At 33.2% G+C, this 17,825-nt stretch overlaps 1 protein-coding gene across 6 annotated transcripts in view; it reads right to left on the reverse strand.

The window, feature by feature from the left end:
- The window catches only part of RBMS1 (RNA binding motif single stranded interacting protein 1), a 284,075-nt gene that overhangs the window by 203,935 nt on the left and 62,315 nt on the right, over window positions 1-17,825 (reverse strand). For 2 of the 6 annotated variants that reach the window (XM_007494250.3, XM_016433661.2), the window contains exons 1-2: window positions 1,418-1,494; window positions 417-507 (exon numbers count right to left, since the gene is read on the reverse strand). The exons of the other annotated variants lie outside the window; for them this stretch is intronic. In XM_007494250.3, coding sequence (XP_007494312.1) covers window positions 417-507; window positions 1,418-1,479 — 153 coding nt within the window. In that variant the 5' untranslated portion in view covers window positions 1,480-1,494. Of the gene's footprint in view, window positions 1-416; window positions 508-1,417; window positions 1,495-17,825 lie in introns of those variants that run through there. 6 annotated transcript variants of the gene reach the window in all.

The following is a 17,825-nucleotide window of genomic DNA, read 5'->3' on the forward strand; positions in this document are numbered from 1 at the left end:
ATGAATTACAATGCTACAAATTATTTAAATTTATTTTCTTCAGTTCCTCAATGAAAGAACTCTCTCCTCCCCACAATCCTTAATCTTATTTTACTAAATGTCTGATAAACTTATAACATTATTCTAATTCTGAAAAAAGGAAGTATTGGGAATTAAGCTGAAAATTAATTTAAAATGGACTTCCATAGAAATCAATTGTTATATGTCATTTTGTTGTGGACATATGGTAAAACTAAAAGTAATGAAATTAATAATTTATTTTGTAGTCAGTTGTAAAGTAATTGCTGATATATGGAATAGCAAGGACAGGATTCTATTGAAAAGGTAGAAAAAGGCAACTGTTGGGGGGTAATTCAAGAAATAATTGTTTCCTTATTTCAGAGATTCATAGTTGTGAGTCTTTCCCCCTAAATTACCTGGGATGTTGCTTCAGTCTTCCAGTTTATTTGGCTGTGGAAAACTAGCTCTTGAGCTGTTAATCTCCATACCCCTTTCCTGCAAACAAGCCTATGAAAGAATGAGTATACATTTTCAGAATATTTAAAGATTAATGTAAAATATCTGAAAATATACTGTAAGTAATGGCAACAATTCCACATTATGAAAGGAAACTCCTAATAGAAAAACTTGAGATAACTTGAGATTTAATAATTGCCCAGGACAACTGATAGATAACTATAGAATTAATATTCATCTAAAAGGATAAAAACAAGGCAATCACCCATAAAACATGGATTAAAGAGAGAGAAAGCAAAGTGAGGAACTCATTTAAGTACACTGTTAATTAGCACACATTCTTCAACAGATTCTACTAGAAGCACTGGACATAGAAAATAACTAGTTATAGTATAGTCATCTCTAATGATACAAGCTTGGAAAAATAGGAACTGTGTTTTAGAAAAAAAGGAATCTCCCCAGGCGAGCCAATAAATATTGTAAATGAATGAAAAAGGCAACAAGGTGTCTTGCTATATTTTCTGCCTCAAGGGAAAAGAAATGTTATCTTTATAAAACATCAGGTCATAGTGAAAAATAATCTTAAAAATATTCAAAGCTGAGAAGAAAGAGAAAACTCCAATAAACTCATTTTATCCTTTTCACTCCAAAATATTAACTCTATGAAATTGTTACTGTTTGGCCTAAATTTACAAGAGGATGAGGCATGAATTAATAGTATCTCTGAAATGTATGATGAGGATATGAAATGACTGTGATTCAACTCCATTGAGAAATTAATATAAAGAGAAAGAGAAAAGGGGATTATTTTAAATTTTATCTTAGATATAGGGTAAAAACCTTCCACAACATAATCAAGAATACTAGAATGGGTTACTTAGGGAGCTTGTGGGATTTCTGCCCCAAGAGATTTTTTAAGAATTGTACAATACACCTGACATGTGGTGAATTGGTCACAGACCTGTGGTGAATTGATGATGCTCCCCAAGCTTCAGAGGGAGAAACAGGAAGTTCTGTTGTCATGACAACATGATGTCATCAGCAATTCCTGGTTCTAAACCTTAAGATAAAGACCTTCTCTGATTCTTCCAGGATCCGCCTTCTCAAATCTGTCACCAATTTAAACTAGGCCCTCTCAATGCATTCACACTCTGCAAACTAATACTTGACCATAGTGGTGAATATGATAGATCTAACCACCATTAAATTAACAAACACCAAAAATCTATGTATAATAATAAATCAAAATTGCTTATGTTTGCAAAACACTTTCTTTATAACAATCCTGTAAACTTGGAGAAGTCTGTCTGGAAAAAAATATGTATTAATAAAATTTAGAAACATTTTCCATGTTTAAGTTTTTAATGCTTTAAAGAATTCAAAATAAAATTCAATGATAATGCAATACCAACTATGGAAGGCAGCATATAGGGTTCCTATGGAGACTGCTTCAAGATACTGTAAGTTCTCTAACAAGAAGTGGGTATACATGAAAAGTATGAAGAACTTTTATTTCTTTCCCACTCTCAATAAGTGGAAAGTACTTGGCATTTGCATAAGCAAAGTATTTTTTAAAAAATGTATTGACAAATTATTTTTACATGGTAGTCATTTATGGATAGACTTCATCTCTCTCATTCCATATCATGCCCTGGAACTCAATCCTCCCTTGAAATCAAGAAAAATCAAATAAAAACAGTATACAGTGACTACATATTATAATATACACATGATCTTACTCCTAGTTCTTCCCCAAAAGAACAGAATATTAAGCCTCTAATCCATACCTAAATCTCAAGGAAATAATACTTTCTAGAAGTGTACCTATGAAAAGTTATACAAGGCTCTAATATACATTATTCATTAACTAACACATAAATAATATTATATATAATTACATATGTAACATACTTCTTATAAATTTGCAATATAGTATGTATAAATCTATTTATATAAATATCTTTAAGGTAAGAGGCCATCTACACAAAGTATGTGCATCATGTATCATGTAGAATGCCATCACAAAGATGTAATGGCATCTTTCCTAATAAAAGTTTATTTAGATAGATTATATATAGATCATATATACTAGATAATATTATATACATATATAATTAGTTCAAATAAATATCTGAAGTGAGTGACTTATGTAGATTTCCAAAGGCAGCCTTTCCCATAAAGACTTATTTATGAAAAAGATTATAAACCCATTATTATGTTTCATATGCAATCATGTATAGATAACTGGATATAATCTGTTTAGATAAACATTAGAGGGAGATTATCATATGTAGCTTTGTATATGCATCTACTTAGCAGAGCTCATTGAAAACTGACAAGTCTTGTAGAAGTAACATTTTTAAATAAATAAATGTACCTATGTATTTGTATCTACATGGAGCATACATATTCATACACAGATCCATTCATTTAATAAATATTTTTTAAAGTGCCTACCAGTATGTATATGGTACAATGCTCAACACTGGAAAAGACAGCAATTAAATAAGGAACCATTCCTATTTTCATAAAACATATATATTTTTTTATTTCTTAGCTTAGGCTTTTAGAATGTATGCAGCTTTCCTGAGAAAACAAAGCTGGAGATTTGCTACAAGTAAACCACTCATGTGCAGTACTTCTCAAAGGAGGTTTGACAATGGATCTCACCTGCCAGAGAACATAACCTCCTCAAGTTCTAATTAATGGTTTTACTCCCATTTCATGTGGGCATCTGTCAAAAACAAACCTTGAGCTGTTGAGCTTTCTCCCAATCTATTTCCTAGCCTCTACTCCCATTTCTCCATCCATATTTTTGTGCCTATTCCTAAATCACCAAAAAATACTTAGGAAAATACATTCATGTAATGAAGAAATTCAAAACAGGGTTGGGGGAAAGGGAGAGAATTAAACAAAATATATAAATATTTAGGAGAACTTTTTTCCACTCCCCGTATCAATGCCATTTTAAGTTTTGTTTCAAACAACTTCAGAGAATTAGGTTTGGCACTGAATACCGCTATCTGTGTGGAAAATTTTAGGATTCCATAAAAATGGCCACAGTAGTCAAAAGTCATTCCAGCTTTCTTTTACAGAGTTCTATTGATTCTTATCAAATGTGATCTCCAACTGGTCTTAGACTCCTTTGAGGAGACAGACATCCTTCCTGGCTTTCTATACATACTGGGTATCCTCTGAGGTTTCCTGGAACTCAGAATTGGTGAACAAATTTTCATATGGATCATGTAAGTCCAAAGGAAAAATCCATGTATATCTGAAGTGATTACCCTGGTTCTTGAAATTGCTATGAAATTACATAATAATAATATTAAACTATAAGATATGGTAACCCAGTTTTGGATTAAGAAGGAAATTATTGATGTTAGTGATTCTGAACATGAATAAATGGTATTATCATAAAAATTAAAAGGTGATTTATGAGTTCTTGATGTAGTTCTTGTTTACTCAAAGATTGAATAACCAGTTTAAATTTGTTCCTTCCCCATAAAAAGATGCCTTTAGGTTGTTTCACTGCTCTGAGGTGCCTACTGTAGGCTGGCCAACAATTAAATATTGTGAAATTCAAACTGGAAAATTTGGCCTCTGATCAAAGGTTAGTTTAAAAAGAAGACTAAATTGAAGTTTGGGGATTTCCTTTGAATTGTAGTCCATCCTTGCCTTTATCCCTTATTACTACAGGTGACCAAGAATTGACTTGGAAAATAATTTTGTATGACTTGCTATCATGAATACTAGCAATAAAATTTCAATTTGAAGTCCTATTAAAGGGGAAATCAGTAATTATTTGCATAAAATAAAAATAATCTTGATTTTTATTTGGGTACACATTAAAAATTTATTGAAGGATGATACTGAAGATAATTCTGACCATAAAAATAGGTTTTGAGGAAACCAAGTTTCTTTAATTCAAAATCTAATTCAAAATCTCTCAAGTGAATTAAAATTTTACATTCACTAATAATATTTTTCTTTTTCTTTTTCAAAAAAATCTTTCTCGTGTCTTAGAATGGATGCTAAATGTCATTTCTAAGCCAGAAGAGCAGTAAGGGCTAGGTTATTAGGGTTAAGTGATTTGCCCAAGTGACTGAGGCCACATTTGAACCCTGAACCTACAGTCTCCAAGACTGACAATCACAATATTTTCCAATGTTCTATATTTGGGAGCTATCAACTCTATATTTGAAGGACCTATTTAAGAAAACTTAAATGTTTATGCAACCTATTTCCCATCATTATTAAGAATCTTGAAGAGTAGTTAGATAGCCTGGAGTCTCCAGGGATCTGGGTTCAAATACAGCCTCAAATTTCTAGCTGTGTGGCCTTACAAGTCCTGGATTGCTCAGCCCTCACTGCTTTCCTGTCTTGGAATTAATACAAAGGCAGAAGGGAAGGGTTAAAAAAAAGAAGAATCTTGGACTAGCAATGTCGCAAAATTGAAGGTACTGCTTTTGGGGTGCTTATTTCTGTTTTGTTTTGAATTTATTTTTCCTGCAGGCAATATGGCTTGGTGCAGAGGTCCTTAGCTGGGGATTTAAGAACTACCTTTTTAAATGTTGTGATAGCTGTATTTAAATATATTTTATTTCTTTTGTAATTCTATGTATTTTATTTTATGTGCTTAAAAACATTATTCTGAGAAAAGGTCCATAGGCTCCACCAGTTTACCAAAGGTATCCATGATACAGAAAAGATAAAGAACGCTGCCTTGGTGACTAGAGATCTGGCCTTGAAATTAGGAAGACCTGAGTTCAAGTTCCACCTCTGAAGTATAGTGGTGATGTGACCTGGGACAAGTTAGTTAATCGATCTCTAGGTTCTGAGTAAAGAAACATAGTTTGTTAAATGAAGTTTTCTCTTCTGGGAATTTGGCATGTCAGAGAAACTCACCTTCTTCCTTAATTCAAATTCACAATTTAAGGTTTTTTATGGCTAATAAATTTCCAATTTGGATCTTTAGAGTTTTATAAATAATATGCCCCCCTTTTCTCAATTAACAGCAACAGAAAATGTTTAAATTTACATTGGAGAACTCTGGTATGTATGGCCTTGGTTCTCAGCTGGATTACTTATATTAAAGTGACAATGTACTCTGGAAAAACATCAGAGATACCAAAAAGTTCATAAACTATTGATAAAATTTCATCCAGATGACAAGAATATAAACTATATAAAGGCAGATAAGGCTTCTTAGCTACTTAAAAAATGTTTAAATTTATTTATTACATTAAAATCACCAGGTAATTTATTCCTTCCTTCCTCCCCTCACTAGAGAAGAAATCAGCTGACCAAAAAAAATTCATATATAAAACTATGTCTTGTTTTTCCTCTATCAGTTCTTTCTCTGGAAGTAGATATATACACCTTCTTAACTTTTTAATGTCCCTTAACACCTGGTACAATGCCTTGTATGGAGGGAGTCCCAAATACTTAAATGCTAAATAAATATTTTTAAATGAATACTCACTGCATCTTCCCCAAAGAAGCAGAGACTTCAGCCTATAGCATAATTCAACATTGTTAATCAATCCATTAAAATCTATATGACATGAGTGTTTATCCAAAATTTTAAACAGGTGAGATTGAAATACTTTTAATAGTGAAACACGAATGTAAATTCCTTGAGGGCAGGGCATAGTCTCATTTTTTATTTGTATCCTGCCATCTAGCAGTGTCTGGCATACAGTAAATACTTAATAAGTGCTTGTTGAAATGAAATGAAAGTATGAAAAATCCACTTCTAAATGAACAATATTTACCTGCTTTTCCGTGACTCCATCCCTCTTCATCCTATCTCTGTCCACTAACCTCATCATATCTGTATAGATTAACCATTGAAGAAAGGAAGGATAAAGCATCTATTAAGTATCATCATAACTTCTTTCTTTCTGACCACTTCTCAGTTTTCACTCAATGTTTCCGGAACATGGATCCGAAAGCATTTTCAGACCCTGCATTTGGAGCATACCACTTTCTTTCTCATAGTCCTAATGCAATGACTCACTGCCATTTACATAAAATATAAACTAATCATTGCTTTCAGAACTCTTCCTTGCTTCCACTTCAATTTAGTGCAGTACCATAAAAGACATGTTTCTTCTCCCTAGACTTTAGAATCCTTGGAGATCCTTCTCCACAAACAATGAAATGAAGTCCTTTCAAGTGCAGTTTGTGGATTCTATTCAATTACCCAAGAAAGTGTCTGGCATAAAAGATAAAGGGCTGGCCTTAAGAGTTGACAGCACTGGAGTTCAAGTGTTGTCTTCTGTCATACTAGTTTGACCATGGGCAAATCAATTAAACTCTCAGTAACTAAGAAACTCTCTTAAATACAAGTTACACAATCCAGGTACTGACAGTTCCCTATGCCCATACAATCACAGATGCACATCAGAATTTCAATTATCCATACCAGTGAGTTAGAAAAAAAAATCAAGTGTCAAGTTCTAGATCACAACTAAGAGGAAGCCTATAGAGAAGAAGCAAGTAAAAAGTCTTAGACAATCCCAAGTATTTTTCAACTTTGTCTCAGGGCCATACATCAACTTAAAGGATCTGTTTTACACCAGTGTGTAGTATCCCCTTCACCAAACAGACCCAAACTATTCTATGCCTTAGTCAATTGTTTTTGAGAGTTGCTGCTGTTATTCATCAACTGGTTGTCAACACTCTTGAGAAGAATCTCAACAAACTTATCAAGGCAGATCCTCAGACAACACATATAGTCCATGCTAGGCCCATACTAGATCATTTCCAGATCAGTGGGAGCTGACAGAGCTTGTATTCCAATCACATAGCCTTTAAGAGCCACATTCACCAATATTACATGATAAAGCATTAGAATCACATGTTAAAAATACTCAACCTACAATGGATCTTAGAGATCATGTAATGCTATCCTCATGAACAACCTAATGTCATATTCTAGATTACAACTGAGAGGAAGCAGATAGAGAAGAAGCAAGTAAAATTCATAGACAATCCCACGTGTTTTTCAACTTTGTCCCAGGGCCATACTTCAACTTTTAATATCTGTGTTTTACCAATATGGAGTACTCCCTCCACCAAACAGACTGAAACCATTCAAGGAAGTAATTTGCTGTTTCCAGTGAACAGGAAAAAATATCTCTTTGAGCTTAACCTTACCGATGTTATTAATTCTCTCATTAAAATACTGTGATAAGTACAAAAAAGGTCACATTTCATAAATTTCTGAGTTACTCTTTTATTATGAGATAAACTCAGTTCATAGATACACCAATTGATAGGAAATTTTTGCATAAGCAGTTTTATTTTTATGTTATTAAGTATTCTGCTGAATGGTTGCAAGTCATGAGACACTACAGCCTCCAAAGAATTAGGAAGGCAAATCAGCAGAGGGCAATGGAGAAGAGCAGGTAGGTGGGAACAGATTGTGGTATATTAGAAATAAGAAGTTTTTTAAAAGAACTGGAGCAAAGGATATCATCAGAGAATGTCTTATATGAAATAAAATTATAAAACTAGAGGAAGGGGCAGGTAGGTGGCTCAGTGCATAGAGAACTAGGCCTAAAGACAGGAAGTCCTGGGTTCAAATCTGAACCTCTGATACTTCCTAGCTATGTGATTCTGGGCAAACCACTTAACTCCAGTTGCTAGCCCTTACTGCTCTTCTGCCTTGGTACAAATTTTTAAGTACAATATTCAGAATTCTTAATTTGGAGAAAATGTGGCTGCACAAAAAGAGGATTTTAGGAATTCAGAAAGATGCTCTTCACATATAAAAAGTCCCCATCTGACCCCACCCAGATAAAAAAGGGTTTGAATAAAGAGGAAAAAGAAATTTTCTATGGGTTACTAGCTTCAATGTTCTTATAGTCTCTTAACAAAAAACCTCTCAGATATAACAATTTCAAATGATTTCTTTCCTGGAGATAAGCCAAAACCTTGGTTGGCAATAAATAATTAGTCTCTGCTAAAGTGTCCTAGAATAAGGGATTTACCTATTCACATCTTCAATATTCCTGAAAAAAAGTGAGATCAGGTGTTAAGCTCACAAAAATTGTTTGTTTTGTCTCACATTGCATGAGGGTGCATCACATCTCCTTTGGTGGCCTCTCCTGTTAGTAATGAAATGTGGTGTGATCTATCCCTCAAACAACAAAAAAAAAACAAAACAAAACTGCTTTAATTTTCCCCTCCTCCCAAGTATCAACAGGAATGAGGTATAAAATGCTAAGTGTCTGCTAAATACATAGTTATCTGTTTCCATATTGATGTGATATGATGCAAAACTATATTGGCTGCTGGAATTGAAGACTGTCATTATTTATTTTAACTGTCCAATGTATGAGTCACTTTTTTATGCAAATTAGTAACTAGAAATTGAAATTATAATGGTTTTGACCAGTTGAGGAATTGATAAAAAAAAATACCCTCTGGGGAAATCCATACAAGTTGTGTGTAATTTACTGAAAAATTTACACACAATAGGAACTTAATAAATATTGGTTGGTTTGATATGGATTAAAACTTCATCTTAAATGGGAGAAATTTTTAACAATTCATGAATAGAGATCACTTTTTGGAAAATATTTTCACAAACATAGGCGCTATTTGATCAGTCTGGGTAAGAAATGAAAATAAAGTTGGCAAGCTTAGAAGCTGAATTTTACTAATACCAATTTCTTTCCTTCCTCCCTCCCTCCCTCCCTCCCTCCCTCCCTTCCTTCCTTCCTTTCTTCCTTCCTTCCTTCCTTCCTTCCTTCCTTCCTTCCTTCCTTCCTTCCTTCCTTCCTTCCTTCCTTCCTTCCTTCCTTCCTTCCTTCCTTCTTTCTAACTCTGTCTCTTTCTTCTTACCTCATGCCATAGGATTTGGAATTTGACTATTCCTTAATTGAATTATGGATAAAGTATATACCGCCATTCGCAAAATAAAATAAAGAGTAAAAATGAGCAAGAAAACTACTTCAAATTATTTTAACAAAGTACTTTAGGCAACAAAAAATTAAAATGTTTTTTAGTTAAACAAGAGAAAAATGAAGCATGGGGGCAGGATGTTGGGAAGGCAGAGACTAAAGATTCCTCACCCCACTTCGAAAGAATAGCTAAGGACAAAAAAGTTATTTGACAGCTCTCTTTTTTCAAGGTTGATTAAAATGCTAAATTTTACATTTGGTTTTTCAATATGTTGTTTATAATGAATAGTACTTCTGTCTTATGACAGAGAGTTTCACTATTAAAAAGAGAGATTATTCTATTTGCTTAGAGCTTTCAATAGACATTTTTTCATCTTGATCATCTTTTGGCCATTATACCTCTTCTTAGAACTTCTTGTGTTTTATCCAACTATTTTGGTATATAACAACTCACTTGCTAAAATTCATCTGATAAAGGAGGAGATTAAACTATATGGCCCTTCTAATGCTGAAGTGATGATGTGATATATATATATATATATATATATATAATACCATTAATAAGCAAACTATTAAGAATTTAGATTTACTGCTTACTAATGGCAATTCATTTCAAAATGAAATTTGTTTTATATTGTGAATCCTTTTGTTTATTTTTTTTTGGCAGGTCTTTAAACTGCTTCCATTTGTTTTATTTTTTTAACAGAAAATCTTATTCAGAGCCCTATTAAAACCATAAGCTCATAGATCCAGAATTGGAAAGGTCATCACAGATATCTAATCCAATCTACACATCTTACAGGTGAAGAAACTGATGAATAGGAAAGGTTAGTGACTTGCCCAATTTTCCATAAGTAGTATCAGTAGCAGAATTCAAACCCAGGTCTTCTGACCATGTACCATTTTGCCTTTTCTGATATAGAGAAATAGCTCACTATTATAGAGTCTTGAACTCAAGGAATTTACACTTAAATTGGAGGTGGGGTGGAGAGAAGAATAAAGAATATAGGAGATAGGACATGAACCTATACATGCCTATAAAAACTTATGACAAATGCTTTCACAAAGTTGGCTTCATTATTTGATAGTCTGTGCTATTTACATGTATAAAATCACTTTTAAAATTGATTTTGGAAGAATATTAGGTAATAACACTCACAATGAAGTCTGGCCACAGGAATTCACTTCTAATATCTAACCAAAATATAGTTATTTATTATATTTCTTCCCTACTGCCTAGAGGTAAATATAAAAAGACAAAGCACATATTAGGTCATTTGTTCCTTTGCATCTAAAATTTCTGATGATGAGATTATATGCTTTCTACACAAAGGATATCAGACTAAATTATTGTAAAGGCAAAAATTCTACAAAATGTATGTGGTCTTTTCTAAGAAACTAGTAAATTGAAACTATATTGTTTAAATGTATAGTTCAAAAAGCTTTCTGGAAGAAAAGAAATCCCATATGAGAGGGATAAAAGCTCATACTTAGAAATGAAAGTTGAACAGTAGGACAAAATATAGTTCCAGTACATTAATTAACTTCAGCATATTTTCAATTATACCCACATCCCACTTCTATAACTGGTGTTGGTAGAAAGGAACACATGCAATTAAATTTTTTAAAAAAACATAGATCTTTGTATATAAATATGGCTCAACATTTTTGGGCAAAATATAAAGTTACTGTCTACTTAGTCATCTCATTGAAAATAATTATAATGTGAAATGGTTACTAAGAAAGAAAGAAACCTGAGGAATATCAACTTAGGACTAAAAATGTCATAACTGCTTACCTGCTAAGAAAACTATTAACATTCAATAAAGGCCTTACAAAAGTTCTGTAATGGCAAGTAAAAGAGAAATATGTTTAGTTTAATTCTAGTTTAGTTTTCTGGGCACTCGGGATTATGTAATACAGGGGCCCAGCTTTTCCAAAGAAACAAGTTACTAGCCATTCCTCTTTGCAAGGGCCTAAAATGTACAAATTAGATTAGATAAAATTTACTTCCCTTTGGTGTCATTTTGCTTATTTCATCAACTCCATAAAAAAAAAAGGAAATTTTAACAGCATCTGTTGCTTCTGAGTGCAAGCTATCTTCTGTGCCCTGGAATGCATTTCCTTCTCATTTCCATTTCTTGGAATTTTTAGTTTCTTTCAGTGGTCACCTCTAGTGCCATCTTAAGCATTTTCTGATGCTCCCAGATGCTACTGCTGTCTCTTTCTCATCTTAAAGTTAGATTATATGTACATTGTATATGTATATTTATTTACTTATATATGTATACATTATTTTCCCCAAAGGAATATAAGTTCTTTGAGGACAGAGACTATTCTGTTTTTGTTTTCTTACTTCCAGCACCTAGAACAAAGCCAGGCATATAATTAGTGCTTAACATATATATATTGAATGAAAGTTCAGGCTATTTACATAATTATCACCAAAATAGGCTTCTGTAGCTATCTTAGTTCTCTTATGATAAAATCAAAACTTAATATATATAGCAATAACTAAAAAAATGTCAATTTAACACTTCCATAATGTATACTTCTAAAAATGTCAGTCATTTAATCAAAGCTTTTCTGATAAAAATATTTTCACCAAAATTATTCTTATTTATGATGAATGAATAATTAAAATTATTCACAGATGTTAGGGTTTCTTATTTTAAAAAGATTCTAGAAAGGTGTTTTTTTTTTAAATTTGACTTAAAAATTAAAAACAATAAGGAAAAAGAGGTCTTCTTTTCCAAGAGTCCAATCCAGTGACTTTTACAGGTGATAGAAGTAAGAATTGTGTTAAATTTTAGGCATGAATACGTTCAGGATTTGTGCTGCCACTGCTCTCTGTGACTTCTAAACAACCTAGGGTCACAATGTCCTCTCTTTAATTAGTATCTCACTGCTGAAGGGAGGGGAGCATGTCAAGAGGAAAAGAATGCGAGAAGACATATAAACAAAGGTCTTCAAGGCAACTTAATGATTTGGCCAAAGAATGGAAAAAATGTCTAATTCTTTGTTACAAAGGAGGAGATAGGTTTGAGTGGTAAAAGCAAATTGTACTTAAAAAATTCTAGCTTTTTAAAAATAAATGTTAAGCATTTATTTCTGTTTCAATTCGATATCTCGGGTTTGATCATGGAATAATATATTTTTGCCTTTTAAAAGCCATTAGGCTTTATTAATGGTTCAACTGATTTTATTGAAGTATTTCCACTTTAGGGAGGTTCTTGCTGTGTGAATTTAAGGATGGCTATATCTCTATAGGATCTTTTTTCCTTAGAATTTATATAATTGATTTAAAATGGAGGTGGGGATTAAGGTCAATAATTGCAAGATATAACACTTTTCTGTAGTTCTGTTCTCATTCTCTCTCTCTCCACAAATACACACACACACACACACACACACACACACATATAAATTCATCCTTTACTCAGTTAATTTCATGAAGCCAAGAAAGGAAACACTTCATGGAATGGTATTTTCAACAGGTTTGCTCATTATATTATTTTGAATCTGCCTTGCTTAAACATTTTTTGTTTGAAATTGAAGACAATACTCTCCCATCAAAAAATTAAAAACAAAGTTTCAAACATAAGCCCCCCAGTGAGACTATGAAAACACCAAAGAATAAAAATCTTGAAAATGAGCTGTGTATGAATGAGCAATTTCTTTAAAAATGTTAAATCTTCTCTTAAAAACAACAACACCGAGGCTGATTAAAGGTTTCTATTGTGAACTATTTACAAGAAATTACCTCAGTAGGGTGCCTGTGTCCAGTTCCATAATCACATAGTACACTTACTCTATAGTATTATATTCCAGATATGTTTGCATATTAAGTTGAATTTTACTCTTTTCAGGAAGTAACTTTACTCAAGATTGAATGCAGCTGTTAGCATAGAGCACTTTTCCAAAAACACTTCTATGGGAACTGGAAGAAAAGAAATTATTTCAAGAGTTGTGAATTCACTTTAATTATTCTGAATCTATAATCCTAAAAGGGTAACAAGAATTGGGGGTTGTGGAGAATCTTTGATTACTCTGCATACATTAAACTATATTTTCAGACTATGGTTAGTTATTCTTGACTATAAGGTTTTTTACCTACTTCTGAATCTCAAAAGTTTCAATACCCAAATGTCACCATTCTGTTTATAATCAATTTTCAAGTTAGGAATCTCTGTAAGGCTTCTAAAAGATGTGCCACCTCACTCTTTGTTTCGAAAAGTAGCGACACACACACACACACATACTCTGTCTCTCAAGAGTTTTTGTTTCACTCCCTAATACATCTTGGTTCTCTCTCTTAATATTCACAGAAATGAACTCTGGCACATAAAGTGGGGCCTCTACAGAGGAAATGCTGCCAGCTAAAAACACCGGATGTAATCGAGACCACAAGAGACACATACTCAGTTATAAATGTTGAAACTGTTCTGGAGGTATTGGAAAGAAACAAAGTCTTATTTTTCACTGGATGGTTTAATTGTTTCAATGAAATTCTCCTACTCAGTATTTTGCTACAAAACAATAACAATATGTCTGCAAATTATACTCGCAGCTGTAAGTTCTAGTTTTAAAAAAAGAAAAAAAAGTAGTGTTCTTGCCATATAGTTCCCTAATCATATTCCTTATTTATTTTTGTGGGGGAGGGGAAGAAATAGAGGGGAGAAGAGGCAATAAATTATTGGAATGCCTCAAACAAATGCCACAAAATAAATATTCTGGGTCAGTTTTAACAAATATTTGAGAAAATAGCATTTGGAAAGAATGCCTTATAGAATTTGACTTTCCTTCCTCATTTTACATAACAAAATGAATTCCATTTAAGTGGACATGTAACTGTAAATAAAGGAACATTATTATTAATTCTCTTCCTGAGAAAGACTTTATTTTTAAGAACTGTAGATTCCTGTTTTTCATTCCTACTCCTTTGTCATTCTCCATTCTTTTAAAGAGAGATGATGATGGCTATGATATTAATATGGAGGAATTTAGTGCGAATCCCTACTGAGTTATGAGAATTCAAATTCAGACAGATTTAAAAGAAAAACTACAAAGCTTATAGGCTTTTTAAAAACTGTTAGCTACCAGTGTTACTCAAACATGTCTTTATTGCTACTTAATTTGCATTTTATAATATTACTTGCTCTATACATATGACTACATATATTTGTTTTCAAAGAAAATGGAAAAAATAAGTAGTTTAAATAAGTGCCAAGGGAGTTTTAAGTTGTGTAGCTTAATGATTTTTAATGAGGCATTTTCTAATGGAAAAAGCTAGCCGTTTTAGTTTTAAAGTTTCAAAACTAGATAGTCTCTTCTAAATATTTTCAGCCAGAATATTTCTTAGAAAAACTGACATTTGTCATAAGAGAGAGAACCCACTATCAACTTCACACAAAATAAAGTGGATATCAACATCCAAATATCAATAAAAACCAAACTAGCATTTTTGGAATATTTAGGTTCTCTGTTGTACGCAAGTCAGCCATCTTATATATTAAGAAAACTTACTTGAAAAATGAAGAAAAACATTTGCCACTAGAGGGAGCTGAAAAATTCCCTTGTAATAAACATTCTGAGGATAAATCAGTGAAACTGCACATTGGAACCCCCTATTTGAAGACTAAATGTGTCTTTATTAGGATAGATAGTAAATTATCATTAGTCTTAGAGTTGGGCAATAAAAATATAACATTTTAATATTAAAGCTTGAAGAAATTTCATTTCAAGATCTGGAAACGAATAGTAACCTTTAATAACTCTCTCCCAGGTTTCTATCCCCTGGGGTATAGTAACTACTGAGTCTAAACAAAGTAAAAGAAGCATAATAAAAACATTAAATCTCATGTGTTAGTATTTACAGTTTGTGAAAGTCCCATCACATACTCATTTTTCCTTTATTTGATCTTCACAGCACCTCTCCTGCCTCTGAAGAAGGCAAGATAATTACTATTATTCCTACATTACACTAAAATAATGAATATGAAGGGGAGAAACCAAATGATCAGGGCATTACTAAGAAATGCCCTAATAACTTGGGGTTCATTTCAAAGCTTTTTTTAAACTTTTTAAAAAGTTTAATTGACAATTACAAAAATATAAATATGAAATCTATATAGCTGTCAGTTGTACAAAACTCTCTTGAATATCTGGGGGTGTACAGAAGGGTTATCAAATTATACTTGAAATACTGATTACCTTCCTCTACCTTCTACTGATTACATTCAGAGCCTTTGTCATATCATAAAAATGACCACCTACTTTCTTAAAAGCCATATCAAAAAGACACAAAGTCTAATGGGTCCTGTAAAGTAAAAGTTTCTAATATGGACCCAGGAATGGATTATGTCTATTGCCTAACATCTTAGTGAAGCTTCAAATCCCCTGGCTCATCTACACCTGTGTGTGTGTGTGTGTGTGTGTGTGTGTGTGTGTGTGTGTGTGTGTGTGTGTGTGTGTGAGAAAGAGAGAGTTGTGGGGATGATTGGGGACTATAAGCAGAAACAAAAAGGTACTATTTATTAAGGCACAGAGTAGTTATATCAGTAGAGAGAGTTTCTGCTGAGCTGGCTCTGTAATGAATGCTTTTAATTTCTCAAAGCAAGGGTGGTTGAGGCTAGAGAATCCTTTGATTCCAGAATTCTGATCTACAGTAGGGCTAAAGCGAATGGGGTATCTACACTAAATAGAGCCCTTCCTCAGGAGAAGCACACCAGCCCAGTTCAGAAACATTACAGATTATAGCTTCAGAACTGATCAGCAATGGGACTGGCCTGCCTATGGCCACTGTACTTTTAGACTCGGTGGCAAGAGAGAGAGAAAGATCCAGTCTTGAGAAAAGGGTGGGAGGGATGAAGATAATCATATACACACTACTGATTATTTGGCTTGTCTCTTTCTCTTAAGGATACAGATATATTTTGTGTTATCTATGACAAAATTAATAATACCAAGTTAGTAAATGCAGCATTTCAATCAATGAAATTTTATGTCAGCCATTTCCTCAGGTAAGTGGGCTATTGCTAAGGCTAAAACAATTTTGCTAAGCAGATTTCTTATTGTGTTTTTTAATTTGTTAGAACATATAACCTAGATTAACATAGTACATTATACATATTTACCTAGAAATTTGTTGAAGGTAATTATTACCATTAATATACGATCTAGTATCTCTTTGCTTTGTTATCTCATATCAGTGCAGGGCATTTGCCTTTCACTCTTCCTTTCTAGGCATATTGTGCTTTATATAGTGTTGCTGGTTCCTAGGCACTCACTTGCCCTTGGGCATAAGTTTCTCAAGGTCATGGGCAATATGTCAGTCAATTAATCAAAAAGCATTTAACATGAACTTATTATGTGTTAGTCCTTATTAAAAATAGAAGAAAGAAAAGTGAAAGTCTTTGGTCTCAAGGAGCCCATATTCTAATGGAGATATCAACATATGAATAAGTAGGTCCATAATGATAGTAACTCAGTCAACAAACCTTTATGTGTTTACTCTATTCCAGTAAATGTGCTTAGTGGTAGGGATTGAAAGAAAGATCAAAGTAGTCTCTGCCCTATAGGAACTCACATTCTAAAGGGAAGATTACTATGAACACGATTATATACATACAAGATACATACAAGATGTACATAGTGTAAATGGAAGGTAATCTCAGAGGAAAGGCACTAGCAATATGTGTGTGAGGAGGCAAGGAAGGAATTGGAAATACTCTCAAAGAAGGTGGGGTTTGGACTGAGTCTTAAAAAAAGGCAGGGAAACCAGAAGGTAGAAATGAGGAGGGAGTACATTCCAGGTAAGGGACACAGCCAATGCAAAATCATGGAGAGAGAAGGAAGATATTAGAGTGTCCTGTGCAGGGAACAGCAAATAAGCTTGTGTAACTAGATCCTATTGTGCTAGGAAGGGGGTAAAGTATAAGAAGACCGGAAAGTTAGACAGGGGTCAGATTATGAAGATCTTTAAGGGCTAAATGGAGGGCTTTATATTTGATCCCTGAGGCAATGAGCCATTGGAATTTATTGGGAGTGGTTGACATTGGCAGACATAGGTCTTAGAAAAATCACTTTGGCAACTGATTGGAGTGGTGGTGAGAGTGGTGGCAGGGAGGCCAAATAGAAGACAAGAGTCTAGGCGAGACATAAAAGGGTTTGATTAGAAGGAGGGTTCTGAATGGAAAGGATATATTATGGAGGCAGGAACAAGATTTGGCAACAAATGGGGTATAAGGAGTTGAGAATAATATGGAATTTGTAAACCTAGGTTACTTAGAGGATAGTGATGCCCTTGAAAGTAAGAAGAGAATTTGAAAGAGGGAAGGATTTAGAAAGATGGATAATGAATTCTGTTGTGGACATGTTGAATTGGAGATGTTTATAGTATAACCATTCTGAAATGTCTAAAAGGCAGTTGGTAACATGGGATGTAGTTTAGGA

This window comes from Monodelphis domestica, chromosome 4 (genome assembly GCF_027887165.1).
Source record: "Monodelphis domestica isolate mMonDom1 chromosome 4, mMonDom1.pri, whole genome shotgun sequence".
Lineage (NCBI taxonomy): Eukaryota > Metazoa > Chordata > Mammalia > Didelphimorphia > Didelphidae > Monodelphis > Monodelphis domestica.